This window comes from Oncorhynchus nerka, linkage group LG27 (genome assembly GCF_034236695.1).
Source record: "Oncorhynchus nerka isolate Pitt River linkage group LG27, Oner_Uvic_2.0, whole genome shotgun sequence".
NCBI classification, from domain to species: domain Eukaryota; kingdom Metazoa; phylum Chordata; class Actinopteri; order Salmoniformes; family Salmonidae; genus Oncorhynchus; species Oncorhynchus nerka.
Genome location: NC_088422.1, coordinates 60,168,695 through 60,187,873, shown reverse-complemented (window position 1 = coordinate 60,187,873; position 19,179 = coordinate 60,168,695). Strand labels below are relative to the sequence as shown.

The following is a 19,179-nucleotide window of genomic DNA, read 5'->3' as shown; positions in this document are numbered from 1 at the left end:
GATTACATGCGTAATACGGTATGTCAAGCAGTATGTAAATTGTGTCTAATACACATATGTCGTTTCGTTGGAGATCGTTGTAATTCTGATTTTAAACTTCCAAATGTCTTCCCCAAACAGCAGGTAGTAGGTGAGAATCAGGGGACACATTCAAAACCTCCCTGTACCTTTATCCTAAGGGCTTCAGGTGTGTACACTTGAGCATTATGCACATCAATTGTAAGTCGTTAAAAGCATCAGACGCAAATCAGGCTCATCTTGCAGCATCTGGTCCAATTTGGGAGCCAGCGGCAATGTGACAAGAGAAGACATGTGACCAGGCCCTTAAAGTTGCAGATGTGAACATTTGGATGCAGCAGTCTCAAGTCCTAATGTTTGCACGCAACTTAAGAGGTTTTCAATGGGAGGTCAGATTAGGTCAAGTTGTCAAAACTTTACGGATCACAGCTGATTTGAACGCGCACGCTTTTCGCTTGTAATTTCCTCCTCGCTTGTACTAATGTAGCGCGTGTCCTCTAGATAGTCTTCCTGTATGTCCAACTTAACATAGTCCAGATCATAACAGTCATATTGTGCTCATCTTTTCTGTTGATTTTCAGTTTTTTAACTGCATCCTTATGCACAATTCTTCAAATAATAATTGTTTTTATAAGAACAAACTGTATTAACTGCTGCTTCGATTCTTCATCTTCTCACCGCAACAAGGGCAAATCTCCACAGAGCGGCCACAATTGAACTGCATAACAGCCATTCCTGCAGATCTGAGAGTCTAGCAGCTTTCTTGGCTTGGGTCCCCGGCCCAAACTTTTATTGGCCGATTTATTTTTCCTTTTACAAACGCACATTTTCTCCTGCTGCTGAGCTTCTCCATGCGAACCTTGCACTCCAGTTTTCCTTCAGCAAGCGCCTGGCTAATTTGCATGCGTTGCTCTGATTGGTCACAGAGCTGACATAGTATTTGTATCACCACAAGCAATGCTGAGAAGCACATTGGTATTACTATGAGCTGCTTGACTTCAGTGCAGTGTTTACTATGTCTACTGCATAGACATTTATTTATGCTTTCTTTTCACCAAATGTGATACTGTGTGCCAGGAGAGAGTGCAATACTTGATATGATTATGCCTTGCTAGGAATACTAGCACCACTTCAATGACAAGAGGGTAGGCTTATAGGGCTTATTTAGTGTGTGGTAGAATGTCTAGATTGTTTCAGATAGATATGGTAACTTTCCACCCCTTCTGAACAAGCCAAACAAAACATTTTCCTTGTTTCCAATCACAGTTAGTACAATACTCCCAAGAAATCTGTACATTTATCCCTGTGCTTGTGGTTTCTAAAAATACAATATTTGGTTTCCAAATCCATAACTGCAGTGGCGCTAACATTTTTGGCATCTATTATCATAGTTGGCTTTAAAGGGCAAAGCGTTTAGACGGGCTGCTAGGTATCTGCACAGACAATGCTCCGGAGCCTGATTGCTCAGGCAGTGATGTAGAGTAGGGAGTCGAGTTGCTCTGGAACGTTTTAACCTCTTCGGTTCCCTATAGCATAGTGGTCTATCTTTCTCTCTCTCAGTCACAGAGCGTTTTAATGAGAGGTTTTCCAGAAAGAGTAGCACCCAGCAGCCCTTCCCCCTCTATGGGGCTTCCTGTCTGTCCAGACCTGTACCAGCTGCCCCAGGTGGAGAGATGGGCCGGCGAGGGCTGAGGGAACATCTGGGGCAGCAGAAAGGGTCTTTTCTCCACCCCAGACAGGGAAGATATGTTTCCCTCAAGTGTGTTTCTCTTCCCATCCCATTCTGACAGACCTCTGTAATTATTGTCTGCCATCATCACCACTAAAATGATAGACGAGAGAAGAACTTGAGTGCCAAAACTATAATGGATTCTCATTACCTGTTTGCTGTTCAAAAAGCAAGCTTTCTCTGTCTCATTCTAAGCAGAGAATTAAAATATTTCCTCAGTCATTATGCATGCAAGTACCGTCCTGGTATGACTTGGTGTACTTCAAAGCCCGCTGTCTGGTGCTCTAGCCAAAACATAATTAGCAATCTAGAGAAAATGTCATATGAGGGGCAACTCCCAAAGAATCTGTGATCTTTTTGGCTTTCCGGCTTACATTTCTAGTGGGTTCATGTGCAAACAATCGTCATAGTAACTCCACCAAGAAAAAGTGTCATGTTATTTTTACTCCGTCCCAAGTATGACCCAAATTCAGTAATTGGGTCTCTTTAAAAGACTATTTAAGTGCCACAAGGGAGAAAAGGCCCCTCTGTCTGCCTCTGAAATTCTCCATCTCTACTTTTGAGGGATTGCATCATCATCACCATCACAGACTGAACCAGAGTACAGAGAAACTCTACCACGGGAGCATGCGTTTAAATTATGTTGTGTCGACTTTATTAAATAGTTTTCAATTTGTTTGTGTATTTGTTTGTTTTTAAACGGCTTGTTCATTTTCAAAGGAGCTGTCTCCCCAAACCAAATTTCAAATTTGCGTGGGAAATTCTGCCAGTGGCTACAGCCTGCTGCCTACAAAAAACAACCATTTATCTGTGTAATATACACATTGTGATTGTGTTTGTCTTTTCCAACCACCATAATGGCCAACTTCTTCTTGGCTTGGCAGTGAAACACATCACTCAGTTCAGTCTGGATTATCTCGGGCCGCAAGCACATCCGCCGCACACGGTGCACAACAGGAACCTCCTGCTGTAGATGAAAGGGTCTGGGTGGGACTGTTTATCCTGTTGCGCACTCAGCCATAGTCGTTAGTGTGCCTGCTGACGGCAATGGTGTTGCATCAAGTAAATAAGCCGGATCATCTAGTATTGCCAGTGTGCCTTTCTTTAAGCATACACTGCTCTCGAACCCACATCAGCTCTATTTAAGGGTGTTTGATATCCGGTTAAGTTTTGTGTACATAGATAATGTAGGAGCAAACTAAAGAGAGTGAGCCTTTTATATACTTCCTTGCACGTTATCCATATCCTTATCATGAGAACATGACAAATAAGGTGAATGTGTAGTACTGTTTGGAATTGATTCCAGCAAGATCATTTCATCTGTTAGGCCTAAATATTATCAGCAAATGTAGATATTTTGTCTGTCTAATGATACAGCCTTCTGTGGGAACACACAGATGGCCAGGGCTTGATCTGTGTTGGTTTTCCTGTCACAGAATTCACAATGTTTAGGCGTGTGAGAGGCCCAGCAGGTAGTGAAATGGGGATGTCTTTGGTGCTGTGGCACGGCGTACACTGTGTTTTGTTTGACAGCTGTGCAGCTCTCATGCCTGGGTTACAGGTCACACCTAAGACACTCCCCTCTACAGCAAACAAACTGCCCCACAGGTCGCTGTACTGTGAACAGTTGCGCGTGTCTCATACTTGTAAAGGTATACAAGTATGGGGAGGCAGGGTAGCCTAGTGGTTCGAGCGTTGGACTAGTAACCGGAAGGTTGCAAGTTCAAATCCCCGAGCTGACAAGGTACAAATCTGTCGTTCTGCCCCTGAAACAGGCAGTTAACCCAGTGTTCCTAGGCCGTCATTGAAAATAAGAATTTGTTATTAACTGACTTGCCTAGTTAAATAAAGGTAAAGTAAATAAAAATTAAAAATACAACTTAGTGAGGGACATGGAAAACTTTCATCACTTTGGTAAGAGTTGGAGTGATGGTGGCTCTGGAATTCTCTTCACTGTGATTAATGTCAACCTACCTTCAAAAGCCATACCCAGAAGCAAGCATTTATGTGCAATTGATGTAACTAAAGGTGTAGATATGTTCAAATGAAACACAAATCTCGACAAGTGTTCTTATTTCCAGGATGATTCAACATGTCTCAACATGTCTGCGATAGTGATGTCCTTCAATGCAAATCATATAGCCGTTCGGGCTCTGGATTGACTAATACAGTCATTGTATTGACTCCACAGTGCCGCTGCCGTCTATGGGGTTTTCTATTATTTCTCATCTGTAATTAAATGCTTTTTTCCCCCAACCAGATACTGGGCCTGAAATAATCTGCGTTCTTCACATTACGTTTACTGTTGTAACAATGCATTTTATAACAGCTCTAGCGATGATAAAATCCCTTGATTGTATTTCCCCTCTGCATATCACGGATGATATAAAGTCTTGAGAGCATAGCTGTTACACATCTGGGGAAAACGAGTGGAGCCTGCTGGCCTGTTTTTAATTACAGCTAGTCATGTTGGTCATTGTGCCTGACATGTAATTAGTGGTATGTGTTGTTGGGATTCATTAGGCATAGCTGGTTTGAGAGGAGGTGGAGTGTAGAGAAAGTGAATGTGAACTGGTCTGTAATGTGGAATACAGGGGTGATCTAGAACACTACAGCCAGAGTACCAGACTGTGTCCCTAGGGATGTTAATAGAGCTGTTCTGATTCTGCACACCAGCAGTGACTCACTGTCTGCTAGATAAACTAAAGTAGTGGAAAAACTGAAGCAGACACTGGTGCCCTAATGCATAGAACCCAAGGACTGCATGTGTGAAATGGTACGACTCATACTTCCAAGAGCAGGTCTACATTTGTATATTCTGGTATGGGATTCGATTGACATGATTTTCTGATTAAAGGCGGTCTGATGTGATGACTGTTTTGTTGGTGATTTTGTTTTGCAGCACTTCTCGGAGCAGATGGAGGACTTCTCCAACGAGCTGTTCAGCAGCTTCTTTGACGACCACCTCCTGGCCGACAGGAACCCACTGTTGGACATGGAGATGGACCCACCCAACCCTGACATCCAGCAAGAACACAGCTACTCCCTGAGCGGAGACTCGGCCCCCCAGAGCCCCTCCATGTCCATCAAAATGGATGAGGAAGCAGGTATGAAAAGCATTATTTTTGGTCCTTCTTCTTTGATCTTGTTCATCAGTAGGTTATCCTTCTCCCGGAAACCCACACACCTTATTATGGTGAAGCTAATTGGCAATTTATTGATGCTTTGACCAAAATTAACAAGAAGCAATACATCTACAGCACAATGCCTTGGCTAAATGTTACTTCAGGACTAAAACAAGAGCTCCACCGACACGACTGCTAGGTGTACACTGTCTATAGTTTGATAGTAGTGTAAGTCCTACGTCACTAGAATAGCTGTATCAGATCTGTATCCGCGCTCTCCGCTCCTGCCCTATCTCCTGACGCTCCTGTGCCGCACAGAGAACCCATCCAAGGAGCCGAGCTCACATAGTACACTCCCAGCCAAGCCCTGCCCACCCTGGAGGAATCAAGGAAGCAAGTCAGGGAATTCCAGGCAGTCAGCCAACACACACACAAACACACACACACATCATGTGGCTTCTGCAGCCCTTGCAATGACTCCAAGCTGCAAATGTTTCTCCTTTATTTCCCTTGTGCTTGGGGCCAGGGAAAAGAAGAGCCATAAGTTTTTTTTTAAAGAAAGAAAGGGGGATCTGCTTGGGGGGGGGGCAACCTATTCTAAGAGCCACAGACAACTGCCTTGGCTCTTAGATACGGTTGCGTCACAAGGCTTAGGGTAGACTGAATGCATAACATTGGACTAAACAGTGTGTTAAAAACCACAGTCTCACACGTGGAAATCACTGTTAAATCACTGGCCCCAAAGAGTATACAGGGATCCCCAGTAAGGTGTATGGAACAATGGATGGAATCCACAAATGGATGGAATCTAATGAAATCGATTCATATGGGATGATTGGCCACACACATTCCTTTCACTGAATGTCAACATGAAAGTGTGCATGTAGATGCACAGCACTACCATAGCAGTCAAGTTCACAAACTGTCGACAGAGCAGAGGCACCCAGAGAGCACTGCTGCCAACGCAGATTTGATTCCCAATCCCCTTTGCCCCAATCACTGTAAAATGCCCATTTTTAAAGAGGTTGGCTGTTAAAAGGGAGTGTCTAGCTGCTTTACTGCTCTCCACCTAGGTGTAATGTGTGAAGATAAAACTGCCATCCCCTCTCATAGCCTGGCTAATGAGCTCCCAGGCCTTGCCCCAATCCACTCAGATGCTGAGTGAGGGGAGTCCGACTAACTGTACTGACCTGCCTGTAAACTTCAAAGGCAACCCCGATGCTTCCTCAAGGCCACAACACATGGCCTCATGGGTATGTGCAGGTTGTAGCCATGACATCCCATGAGATGTGAGCTACTGTCTAGATACTGTACATAAAATGACCTGGACGTGCTGTTGGTTTGCATGAATTATTTGTGATGACATGCCGATTAGAGTTAGTGGTGTCCTTGGTCGCATTCATTCAGTGCATCCTGTTGCCTCCCCGATTGAATCTTCCCATAGAAAAGCCAAGGCCTTATCATAATATATTGCGAGCCATGACTTGTTGATGTAGAATCCAAAGGAAAGTTGTTACGACCGTAAAATAAGTATTTGCAATATTTCACTCATCTTTACAGTCCATTATTTATTGTGTTTGGCAAAGTAAAAATGTAATCTATTCCTTGTGGACAATTTAGTATGTTGCCAAGGTTGCCAATACAGTAGACTTTTCTGAGTGGATTGAAGATTTTGACGCCACTTCGGGTTTCCCCCATGGGGTAAAGTCTGTGGACATAAAACCCCAGTGGGGGAGGGATTTACACCCTCACCGTAATCAGTCTCCCACTGCTCCCTTTCCCCTCCTCGCCATGGGAATCTCGCCCACACCCCAACCTGTCTTCTGTTAAGGAGCACAACTTGAAAGCTTGCTTACTACCTTTTTATAAGCCTCTGTAATGTTTTATCGATCCAATCAGGGTGCCAGCAAACAAATGAGGGAAAAAAACAGGCTGCTAACGAGGACCACTGGTTGTGAGTGCTTTTACTCCTGACTTTGAAACTGCAGGACGGCCCCTCTTCAGGAGAGGCTTTGTACTCACTGGCCTCTCACTGTTTGCCATCTTCACAGAGGTTATTAACGGAGGAGGAAACTCATTTCGGAGGCAGAAAGTCCTCAAAGTTGAAGCTATTGACTTTCACAATCAGCTGCTTCGCGTTAGCCCTGGACCATAAAGAGGATCCATTCTGTAGATGTGCGTCACACCTGCTGCTTTAATCTACACTGATCTGTCACCCAATCTTGCTCCCCTCTAGTAGTATCCCAAAGTGTCCCTTTGAAATACACAGGGGGGCTTCTTGGTTTGATACTCTACTTCATGTAGAGTACTAGTTATGTAATGATATCCCTTGAGACATACAACTAATTAGTTTACCACGTCTTCTTTTTCTTCTCCCCAGAGTTTGAAGGAATGTGGTCTTTCAGCCAGGACCTGACAGCCATCCTGGTAAAGCAGGAGCCTGATCAACAGGCAGAGCCTTCCTCTACAGTCCCCTCCATGGGGAACTCATGCTTCCAGCCTCTCAACCTCGCCCCACCACCTCACAGGAGCTCATCGGGGGACACAGTAAGAAACTGCAGCCATAGAAACTATCACTTAGAACTTATCCTGATCCATTACCAAGGAAAGCATTTTTCCTGTGTGTCAAGAGCTATGGAAGACTAAGCCTCTTTATAAGCCATAGGGATCTCTCCTGGCTTTCTCCTCTTTGACTAAAACTTGAGCTGTTTGAAGGACATCTATGAATTTGGAGTCTAGTGTCTGGCTGGAACGGCAACCTAAAATCAAATTTTTGACACAAAATGTAGGTCAAAATGTGATTATTAAAAGGAAAAGAAACTGAGTTTGTAAGTGGAGGAAATAAACCATTCACACAGTGCACCCCTACAGGACCAGCACGGTGACTCATGCCTCATTGTCCATGGAAGTAATTCATGGTTTGTGGGGCTGAGGTGGGGCTTAGCAGTCAGATGTGAACCCCAGCACAGCTATTACTAGTTATCACTGGTTACCAGGCCTGTAGCCCAGCACACATTACTACAGTACCGTTCCTTTTCACAAGAGTTATTTTAGTTTGAACATCTTCAAATTCATAGCATATTTAAAGTTCTGTGAATATTTAGGATTAGGGCATGGTCATCCGATTTGTTCCAGCTGTAAGAATGAACTCTATAAGTCTCAAATGGTGAGTGTCCTGGCTACATGGTCCTCAGTTGGATCCCTTCCAAGAACCATTGGTGGAGATGGATTCCCTTTCTTCAGTTATATAAATAGTTTTGAACTGTCTTCAGATGTGTTTACTGTCAGAACCACTTGGAATGTCTCTTGTCCTATACAAATACTAAAAGCTCTTCATAATACTCTTATTCCAGGGCTCCAAAGAGTTGAACCTCAACCCCACACCTGCAATCAAAGATGAACCCAGAGAGGTCAACCAGTTCCTCAACATCCCTTCAGGTGAGAACCATGACAATAAGCAAGAGGACATTAAGGCATTCAAACATCCTCAAGGGCTTATGTATCCAGCTGTTCTAAGAAAGGTTTTTGGTTTTTGGTTTTTAAAAGTTGCCATTCATTCAATTATTGAGATGCCTCCGTTTCTTCTGAGACCTTTACACACTCAGATACCCCACCTCTCATCTTAAAGGTTATGTGCAGGTGTCAACAGGCGACTACCTCCAGTTGATTCCGCCATAGTGCCTTTCTACGAGTGTGTTATTTACACGGGGGGGGGGGGGGGGGGGGGACCTGACATGAAGCGTGTGTCACTGTGACTCACTACAGTGTATTCCCGATGACACACCATTCTTCCAGACAGTGGTCGGCATGTTCTTTCTCTCTCTTATTCAGCTGAATTAGTCCATCTTTGTTAAAGTGAATGGCTAGGCTGTGGTAGATAGGAATAGCAATTACTGCAAGCAAGTGTGACACATAATGATGTATAATGTGTTCTTTCCCTAATAGGTATTTCACTATGAAACACTATTAGTGATGGCTCATTTCAGATATGAAGTGTTTCCAATTATAACCTGCTAGCTTTTCTTTTTCCATTTTTCGCTTACACATACAGGACGAGAATGCCTCTGTTCATTCATGTAGTATTTTCTGATCTAATTGCTAATGAAGTTAGGCGGAAGAAGCCAACTGAGACTCTAATCTGAAAGTATATTATTAGAGTAGTGGTGCTGGTGATTATTAAGTGCTCTCATTTTTTTTCTCGGTGTTGATCAAACCAGCTAAGTAAGATTCTCTTCCCTCTCTTTTTCTATCCCTTCCTCAAGAATGGCAATATTTTCTGTTCTGCACACTAATGCCTTTTTTGATGTACCAAGATACTATCTTGCATTTCACTTTTCAATATTTCTGCCTGGAGCACCATATTGCCCAATCCTTTTAAAGAGTGTATCAGACAGACAGGGAAGGACTACCCTCACCTACAGAGGGATTCAACTGGAGTAGAAGATATAACTGACCAGATACACCTGTAGAGACGCAGCTGGACCTGTTCAGTCACCAGCCTGCAGATTCCAGTATCCCGGTTAAAGAGACACTTTTACTGGTTCAGGGGTTGCAGAGATGGCCTTCATGATGCAGAGGAATACCTCCATATAAGACTGAATCCCATCTGGTTGACCATAAATCTTATGTTCAATAACCACAGGCCAGCAGCACCACATGTCCAGTCTAGCCCTGCCTCCCTTCGCAGAGCGCAGTCTGAACAATAACGTCTGCATTGTGTCTGCCTCTGCCTTTGACAAAGTCCATTTTCTCCCATTCTTCGCCTCCCTTTCCAGTAATAACAGAATAAAACCTGGGTCCTGTGTACTCTGGACTCACACCAAACTAAATCCAAGGGTCATACCAGCATGGGTATGGCCTGGTGTTTGGGAACTATGTTGGGGGAAATTCTGCCTGGCACAGATATCTTAAGAAAACACAGTCCTCACCCCATCCCTGTCTGAGCTCCATTCAGATACTTACACAGAGGCTACTGAGTGGATGGGAGGATGGGATCAAGCAATAAAAATAAGAGCAGGCACTGGCTGCCTTACTTACTGGAATTAAGCTGTCTCTATGTTTGAACTGACTCTGTCCAGGAAGTCATTTGCCATTTTAATTATGGATGTCTTGGCAAAACTGACCGTTTTATGAGGTCTTGGATTTGCACCGCTGCTCTCCACTGTTTAAGTTAAATGAACTATTTTCAGCTCGATCCCACACGACAGATGAAGTCAGACTTTTGTCCCCTCTGTCTCATTATACAGGGACTGTATATCATCATGAGGTTAGATGGGCAGAGGCTTTGAGCATATGGGTCATGTTGCAAGTGATGCATTTCATAACCATTGTAACCCTATTTTCTGCCCCCCCCACACACACACACACAGATGATCAGCTGCAGCTACCCCCACCCCTCCCAGCAGCCATGGCAGTGACAGTGATGGATCCCAGAGCCCCCGCTCCATGCCCCCTTCCAGCCCAGCCCGCCTACAGGCCCGCTCCTCCGCTGCCATATCCTCCTCACCCCTCCTTACTGCCCCACACGTAAGTACTGAGACCGTCCCACTCGCCACACCCCCCAGCAGCGTACCGTTTGTCTTTTGGTAATGGTGCCAATCAGAGCGAAAGTGAGAAAAAGATTGTACATCAAGTTGTTTGTAAGTAACAGGAACTATGTTTATGTTAATCCTGAGTCTGTGAGTGTGTGTGAGTGAGAGTGAATGTCAGTGAGTGCATGTGAGTCAGTGTATGTGCGTGCACATGCAGTGTTACAGTATCTAAGCCCATGGCTGATCTATGGTTTGCCTTTCCTGATGACTTTGGGCTGTGCTGTGGATGGTTCTCTATCAGTGAAGGAGGTTCCTCCGGCCTAGCTCCAAGCCCTTCCCGTCAGTAGAGTCAGAGCCACCCACGATGAGCTGGGCTGCAGACAAACCCAGCTGCTGGACATATTAGGAGTTCATATCCACATCCTCACACTGACCCTGACCGCCACCCTAGTCTAGTCTCTTCATTAGGAGCTGCCCTGGTGTACAGACACAGTATAATACACACAGTACCACAGTTTCTCCAATTCATCAAATTAATCCTTATTTCTCCACAGAAACTACAGGGCACTTCAGGGCCCCTGATGCTGACAGAGGAGGAGAAACGCACCCTGATCGCTGAAGGTTACCCCGTACCCAACAAGCTGCCCCTCACCAAGACCGAGGAGAAGGCACTGAAGAGGGTTCGCAGGAAAATAAAAAACAAGGTACCCACTCTTACATCCCGGGAAGTAAAATGTAGATTCAGTCCAAAAGAAACTGTACGATTTGCTTACAGAAAATGTGTAAAACTATTTGTAACCGCAATACTTTTTCATGTATTTTTTTTACCTGTAATCTCAAAGTAGTGTTTCAGCAATATTAATATTTTAATATTCTCCCTTTTATCATATGAGCTGTTATTGATTTGGGGATCCCTCTCTCCCTTCTCTGTCTAGATATCTGCCCAGGAGAGTCGCAGGAAGAAGAAGGAGTACGTGGAGTGCCTGGAGAAAAAGTAAAAGCAGGACACTCTCCCCTTTCCTGTCTGCCAACTTTTTTCCTCCTCTCTCGTCGTCATTCCTGTTCTCCACTTTTTTTCATTTCTCCACTCCTTCATTGTTTGATTGTTCCTTAGCTAATGCCAATGGCGTTTGTCCATTAAAGCATGCGGTCACACAAGGCCATCTGAGTCACACACAATCACTTAATCCATTCCAGCAAAGGCCTCTGTAGATCACTGTTCCTTACCAGGAAAATCCCTGACTTTCCATCCATGGTCATTGTTGTTTTTTTAGTTAATATTTAAGACCTAAATACATTACAGCGGTACAGAGGTTACTATAGCATTACCATTATGCCTCCTATCACCGCAGACTGTGTTGTGTTCGCATCCAATATTCAAGCACTGCATTTCAATAGCCCATGTTGTCTGTGATTATCAAGAATGTATATTCCAAATTGTCAGATAGCCATGATCGAATGTATGGATGTGACTTTGTGTCTTACAGGGTGGAGAACTACACATCTGAGAACAGTGACCTGTGGAAGAAGGTGGAAACACTGGAGAGTGCTAACAGGTGAGCCATGACTTTGAGTGACAGACTTTGTGTGTGTGAGTGTGTGCATGTGTGAGCACGCTCTGAGTGATGCTAGACACATCCCTGATCCGCCAGCTCCAATCAAGTCTCGGATAACTTTTTCTATTCAGGATAGCTGTCTGTGATTTGACTGCTTCTTCCTTTCATTAGGTGGGGACGGTTTCACAGTGTCGACCATTGTGCAAGTGCAAGTGATTGGGCTCAATAAAAGGCATCACAGACTACACAGACTCTTAAAGGCATCGCAGACTGTGCCAGCCTCTAATTTACAATAGGCATTTCAAGTTGCTTGGATCAAAGTAACAGCGCGACAGTATACCTCTCCCTAATTACAGCACAGAGTGAACCATCACAAAAAGTGCTCACTCAAATCGGCCTCATAATAATTTGAGGCCCGAGAAGGAAACCACAGGCTGACTCAGCTCCTAGCAGGCAGTCCAAATGGAACACACAGGAGCCAGCTAGGAACAACGTGTGGGGCACGTGTTCCAACAGCATATGCCTTGCCTTGCCTGGTAAAGAGGGGCCAAAATGGGCTTATCTGTCAATGCGAGATGGCAGCCCAACAAGCAATCTGTTGTCCTAATGTGACTCAAGTAAAAATGTTTTTTTACTAGTGATGTATGCATCTCGCATACAGTTAGCTGGATACTAGGCGCTTGCTGTACTTTAACTGACGACGTCTGAAAAGGTTTGGTTCATGAGGAGGGCCAAGGTTGCTCTTGAGAAGTTGAAGGTGTCACAGAGTCACTCATGCACATGTTTCCCAGTCAAGATCTACTCGTGTTTTTTTTTTTTTTTCTTTTACACAGTCTATTTTAGTCCCTTGGGAGCAATATGGTTTGTAGATCACAACTGTGCAAGCACTGACCAACCATGGTTCAATTCAAACGTGATGATGCAATGGACATTCCTCACATGGGACGTTAATGTTCCGTTTTCCAGAGTTTCCATGAGAATTTTCCTGTTAAGATTTGACCCAAAAATTATAATCACCTTCATATCCAATCGGACCATAACATGAAGCTCTTCTTCTATCATAATTTACTGTATTTTCAATCTCTGGTGTTAACAGCATGTAAATTGTTATTGTGCATCTGGGGTACCCCAAAGGACCAATATAATGCCAGTATAGCTGTTTGCATGTATTTGAACTTTATACTAGGGTTATAGTCACATATTGTGGATATGGCCAATCGTTTCATGGTGTTTGGGTTATGTGAAGGCTAACAATGGAAATGTCTTTTCTACCATTAGTGGAAAACATGCTCCCTCTCGTGGTGAAAATATGAAAGCTCACCTGGTTTCATTTCTTATTGCAGCCTGACCCAACACTCATGCTCGTCTAACATACAGTAATTAATGTCTAAAGAGAGAGAGAGAGAGAGAGAGAGAGAGAGAGAGAGAGAGAGAGAGAGAGAGAGAGAGAGAGAAATGTATGGAGGAGGTAGAGTCCGAGCGGGCGTCTGCATTGCTTGTGGTTTTGAATGGCTTTCTATTTGGGCAAAGCTTGTATTTTGTGGTGAGGGGGAGAGACTGTGGGAGCTTGGTTCACACACTAGAAATAGAGACGTCTTATATAATTTCCAGCTCTAGTTCCTCAATGTGTTATCCTCACATTATCCTTTTTCTCAGAGATGAACTTCAATGTCCTGGATGCTCAGAAGAGCAAGACAATTATGATTGTTTTTGTAATTGTTTATTTTATGTTCAATCTTAGTTGACTTTGTCCTCACTCTAAAATCACGGAAATAGCCAGATGGAGAGGGATTATTTGGGGGATTTACAATACATTTCTGTGAAATGTCACTGTCAGTCATCTGTGTGTGTGTTTGTGTGTGTAATGGTGCATGCTTTGTGTTTTCCGACAGCTGGAGCTAAACTGGATCATTGTAATGTCTGACAGTCGTTAGAGTCTGCTCTTCTGGAGAACGTTTTAAGTTCACATGAGGATCATTATTGTAGATTCTGTAAATGAATACAGTTGTATTATTAGTCAATCTGAAACATGAATTCTCTGCCTCCTCTCTCCAGAACTCTACTCCAGCAGCTCCAGAAACTCCAGGTCCTGGTCACAGGAAAAGTGCCCCAATCCTACAAAATGGCCTCAACGCAAACAGGAACATGCCTTATGGTACTTTGCATACTATTTATTCTGATACACACATGCACCAGACATGCAAAATCCCATTTAAAAAATGTGGGGGTTTTCTTTGCTCCCCACTGATCTAAGACACTGTGTAGTTAGTGTTCCTTGGACTGGATAGTCACGCCATGTTAAAAAGGGAAAACGACCGCTTTGTTTGTGAAAAGACTCACAGCAATGGACAGGGACACTGGCTTGTGGCCTGGCCTACTCTACTATAAAACACAGAGGCGACCCCATGAACTCAAACTGGCAAAAGCCTTCTCAGCTGGAGAACAGAACCTCACTAGCACACTGTTCTCATGTTGACCATGTGCTTTTGTTGATGGTTTCTGGTTCCCTCCCGCCAGGTGGTGGCGCTGTGCTTTTTCCTGGTGCTGGGCTCCCTTGTACCTTGTCTGCCTGAGCTCTCCTCCCTGTCCCATACCGTGAAGTCCTCCTCGCCCCTCCCCTCGGCTGATGTCTACACAGCCAGCCAGGGTATGTCCCCTACCCCTCACCTGTCACCTAGAACAGAGTTTCAGGAAACTCGGTCCTGGGGCCCCTCACGGGTGCACGTTTTTTTTTCTTTTCCCCCTAGCACTACACAGCTGATTAGAATAATCAGAGCTTGATGATGACTTGGTTATTTGAATCAGCTGTGTAATGCTAGGGGGAAATAACTAAACGTGCAGGACCAAGTTCGGGAAACCCTGACTTAGAATAGTCCACCATCTACAGCATGACAAACACAAAGCCTTTAGCTTGTTGTCCCATACATATCACATATTTTCAGGTCGCATGTTGCTTGCCTACCAGCACTTCCAGAAATAATGTCAAAGGGAGCATCGTGTGGTTGAATTACACGTCACTGTGGCGTTACATCTTATCTTGTAGTGTTTCAAAAGCGACAGACTCAGGCGAGTATGTTAGCTGAAATCCCAATATCTTTCCTTCTATTATAATATTCAGCTTGATGACCACAAAATGGAAATCATACATGGACCTACTGGCTACTCAGAATTGGTTGGTGAGGGCTGGGTTGCTTTAGAAACCTGAAGTCAGCATGGCACAGGAAGCTGTAATGAGTTGTTCTCCCTGTAAAACTCACACACCTGCTGAATAAAGACGTCCGCCCTGCTCAAAACCATTCCATTCTTCAAAAGAAACCGACTTTTTACTATTTGTTTTTCATTTTTTACAATATAGGAATGGTTCTATGTTCCTTTGTAGTGTTTGGAGGATCAAGGCAGTGATTAACTTAACATCCTCTATTTATCTCTGTCTGTGTCTGTTTAGTCCGCTCCCGCAGCCTACTCTTCTACGACGAGAGCTCCTCGTTGGAGGACGGTCACGGGGGCTTCCTGAAGATGGAGGGGGACGGCTCGGAGGGGGCGCCCCTCGACTACACCGAGGACCGGTCGGCACATGACAGCCACGGAGGCGAACGCGAGAACACCAAGTACCTCAGCAAGGTTCACTCCGATCCGGTGGACTACAACTGGACCGGCGCCCAGTTCCTCCAAGAAGAGCCGCAGTACCACAAAATGTAAACTGAGGCCAGACAAGTAGGGCTGTAGACTCTGTCTCCATCTTTGTTAATGAGAAGATTCTCACAAATTGCTCTTCAGAACAAGGGACTCATTATTTGATCAGTGCTCCTTGTAATTTTAATTAATGTGATTGTTAGGTTACCAGAGTTTTTTGTGATACTGATGGACTATTTCTCCCCTCCACAGAGAGCCAAACCCCGAAGGAGGAGAGGAGTACTTTTAACCTTGAGGGGCGGAGCTGCCAAAAACACAGGCTCTCCAGACTCCTTACCCATGTGGATGTGTAGTGACACTACGGCGCCCCCTAGTGTGCCACCCCCAACACACCTCTCCCTGCACTCCCTGACCTCCTGCAGTAGCTCCCTGGCCTTCCTGTTCCATCCCATTCCCTGAAGTCCCACCTGATAGAGAGGATGAAGAGGGTATGTGAAGAAGATAGAAATGACGGGCAACTCCAATCAAAGCTCCACAGGAACTTTTCATCTCTGACTGCTGTGTTTGACTGGAGGCAGAAGCAGGGAGTGAGAGGGTTTGAATAGAGTAACTTGTTGAAACATCTGTGTGCTCTGTGTGTCTGTCTGCACGTTCAACTGGGTGAGTGTGGTTGCAGTGCTTCTGTGCAGATGAAGTGCTCCTCAGATTCCATCACACTGTTGCTTTTTCAAGGACTTCTACAAATATTTAGAACACAGGGGGTACTTCAGGTGTAGCGGATCTATAGCAAATTGGATAGGAGGGTGAGGGGGATAGGGATGTGGGGTGGTGGGGGGGTATTTATAATTCCAGTTGTTCTGTTATAGAAATTCCCTCTCCTACTTCACAATTGGTCATGCAAATATTTTAATACATACATTCCAAAGAATGTCCTCTTTTACCTTTTGCTTAAAGCGCTTAAAATGCACTCTATTGCCTCATGCTAGAATTATACATCTTTCAAAGGCATTTATTTTTTACATTTTACCACATTTTGTCCCATAATGTTTAAGCTTGTGTGTGCATTGCACTTTTTTTCCCTTCAGGTCGACATTGCAAGCTAATGGGCATAAGTGCCTTCAAACTCTTTCAGTGTTTGTATTCTCACGCCATCCACATGGGGTTGTTCATTTGATTATTTGACTCTTTATGCAAACTAAATCATATGTAATATATACGTATTATTGGCATCAAAAAAGAGCATATTTATTTTATGCAAAAAAATATTGTGAACTTTTCTTTTTATGAATATCAATTATGACGTCATGTTTACATGATCTTGTTGTCTTAACTGTTACACAGTTTGTCTGTTTTTGTATTTATTTCTGTATCAAGAAAGTTTTGTATATATTGAAAAAAACATGAACAGGGACAATCAGTGTAAATGCATACCAAGGGTGTACAATACTTCCTCACTGGAGGAAAGCCTTCTCTAGTCCAAAAGACTCAAAACTGCCCATCTTTACAAAAATAGTCCAAACACCACCACGAGAATACATTTTCTCCACAAAAAAATGAATGAATATCATCATTATGCCAAAAGTCCATTCAGCCCTAATGTCATTGTGAATGTGAAAATAGAGTATATTTTAAATTGTATATCAAAGTTCAGAATCCACTGGGGGTAAAAAATAAATAATAATAATAATCGCATCACGATTTACAGTAGTGCCCAGAAGAACTGTTCACTCTAAAGAACACTGTTCGGTTGATAATGCTTCTTAAAAACAGTCACTCCAGCAGCAAAATAATACAAAAAGCTTTTCATGCAGCGTTTTTGTTGTGAAGAACCTTGTTACATTGAATAGAATATATTCTGGTGTTCCCTCCTCTTCCTGCTGTGTTGTTTCAGGGCGAGAGAGAGGGAGAGAGGGATTGTGTAAGGACTGCGTGGGGCGGCCCCACTGAAGCTAAATGAGATTGCGTAATGCTAGGCAGGAGGCTTTGAGTACAGCCCAGGCTCTGTGGAGGAGGCATGGAGGATCTGGGTCAGCCAGTGGCCTTGGAGTCTTAGCTTAACATCCAGTCTGTTGCTCTTCATAGATTTCACTTGCTTATTCACAACTGTGGCTTGTCTGTGTATAATCAGGGGAGGCCAGACGCACAATCCTTCCATGTAATTAATATGTATTTTACTCTAACATGTCATTAGATTTGCATTATTCATTTTCTGTCAAATGGTTTGTAAAATCACTACCTGCCCTATTAATCAGAGCCATATAATTTCCAAGTCGGTTTTGTTTCCTAGTTGTCGCCTGTCTTATATCTTAGTGCACATTACCTGACAAATGTAGAGTTGGTTAACTGAGTACACTGATAATGTGTGTATATTGAAAATGTCGATTGCTTCCTGTCAAGATACTGTTTGTCTATGTTTGTCCTTTCGTTTGATTAATAGATGTGTAACTAAGGTTCAACCAGATGCTCTGGAAGCTGTCCGGCCCTCACCCACTTGCCTTCTATAAACACACCTTTTACTGATCAAATGGTTGCTTAGTTGTCCCAACCCACCCCAGCCCCCTCTATCCTACCTGCTACGCCATCTTTAGGTTGTCGTAAAGCAGTGCCTGGTATAAATGACTGCTACTCTATATTCTATAATCTGTCCAATGTGCTGATCTTGAACAGGCTCTCTGATGACTGTGTTCACACTAAACCATTGGGATCGTGCATGACACAGTAAATCAAGTCCGACTGAGTTATCTGGTTGAACCAGGGTCAATCTTTTGTAATTAGTCCCCCAAATGTGTGGTAGAAACCTGCTTCAGAACCTGTGTGAGGGGTTTTACAAGGCTATTATAAATCAAAGTGAAATGATGCAAATCTTACCAAACATTCCATGAGTTTGTTGTCGTTCGTAATGTGTGCCCTTTTGTACATAAGACAAAGTGAATGCTTTTGCTGTAAATAGGGGGTGTATTTTTGTATTTGAAATGTATTTTGGTATTTGAAATGTATTTTGGTATTCACCTGGCGCCTTTGGGAAGGAACTGGCCAGTTGCTGACCTTTCACACTGTGGCTGTACAAGTAAATTGCATGTGTTTCTGGGTAAGCCACAGGAGCCTTTCTGTATTGCCTTTCTGTATCAGTCTCTTTAATAGCAAGTAGAGTTAGTATCAAGCAAAATATAAAAAATTGCATCAGCATAACACCGTCTCCTTCGTTACTGTGTCTCTGTGCCCTGATATCATTGAGAAACGCATTCGGTGCAATCATTTGCATTCATTGCAATCTAGTTTTGGTGCCTAGTGGTTGTTATATCATTGGGAAGTGCAGGCAAGCTCTATTCTCAGTATCGCCACGAGAGGTCGGACTTTGTTAGTCCATCCATTTGGGCTAACCTGATTCTAACCCAGTCATCGCTCAAAAAGTAGACCACTCTTTGCTTTCCTTAACTGAACTATAAAACATTAATAACATATAACATATAATAACATTAACATAATTTCGGGACCACGGTACAGTATTGTGCATAGGACGGCTCGAAACTGCCCATTTGCCGTAGATAGCACACACATTTTTTTTGTTGCTACATTTTTGATTTCAT

General features: G+C 43.6%; 1 protein-coding gene across 1 annotated transcript in view; it reads left to right on the top strand.

Moving 5' to 3' along the window:
* The window catches only part of LOC115112520 (cyclic AMP-responsive element-binding protein 3-like protein 1), a 30,445-nt gene extending 11,664 nt beyond the window's left edge, over positions 1 to 18,781 (top strand). The window contains 12 exon segments of the mRNA XM_065011846.1: positions 4,650 to 4,854; positions 7,253 to 7,419; positions 8,226 to 8,310; positions 10,242 to 10,262; positions 10,265 to 10,398; positions 10,958 to 11,107; positions 11,339 to 11,397; positions 11,891 to 11,959; positions 14,015 to 14,114; positions 14,477 to 14,606; positions 15,405 to 15,654; positions 15,845 to 18,781. Of these exon segments, the coding sequence (XP_064867918.1) occupies positions 4,650 to 4,854; positions 7,253 to 7,419; positions 8,226 to 8,310; positions 10,242 to 10,262; positions 10,265 to 10,398; positions 10,958 to 11,107; positions 11,339 to 11,397; positions 11,891 to 11,959; positions 14,015 to 14,114; positions 14,477 to 14,606; positions 15,405 to 15,654; positions 15,845 to 15,881 (1,407 nt within the window). The 3' untranslated portion in view covers positions 15,882 to 18,781.
* The last annotated feature ends 398 nt before the right edge of the window (positions 18,782 to 19,179 follow it).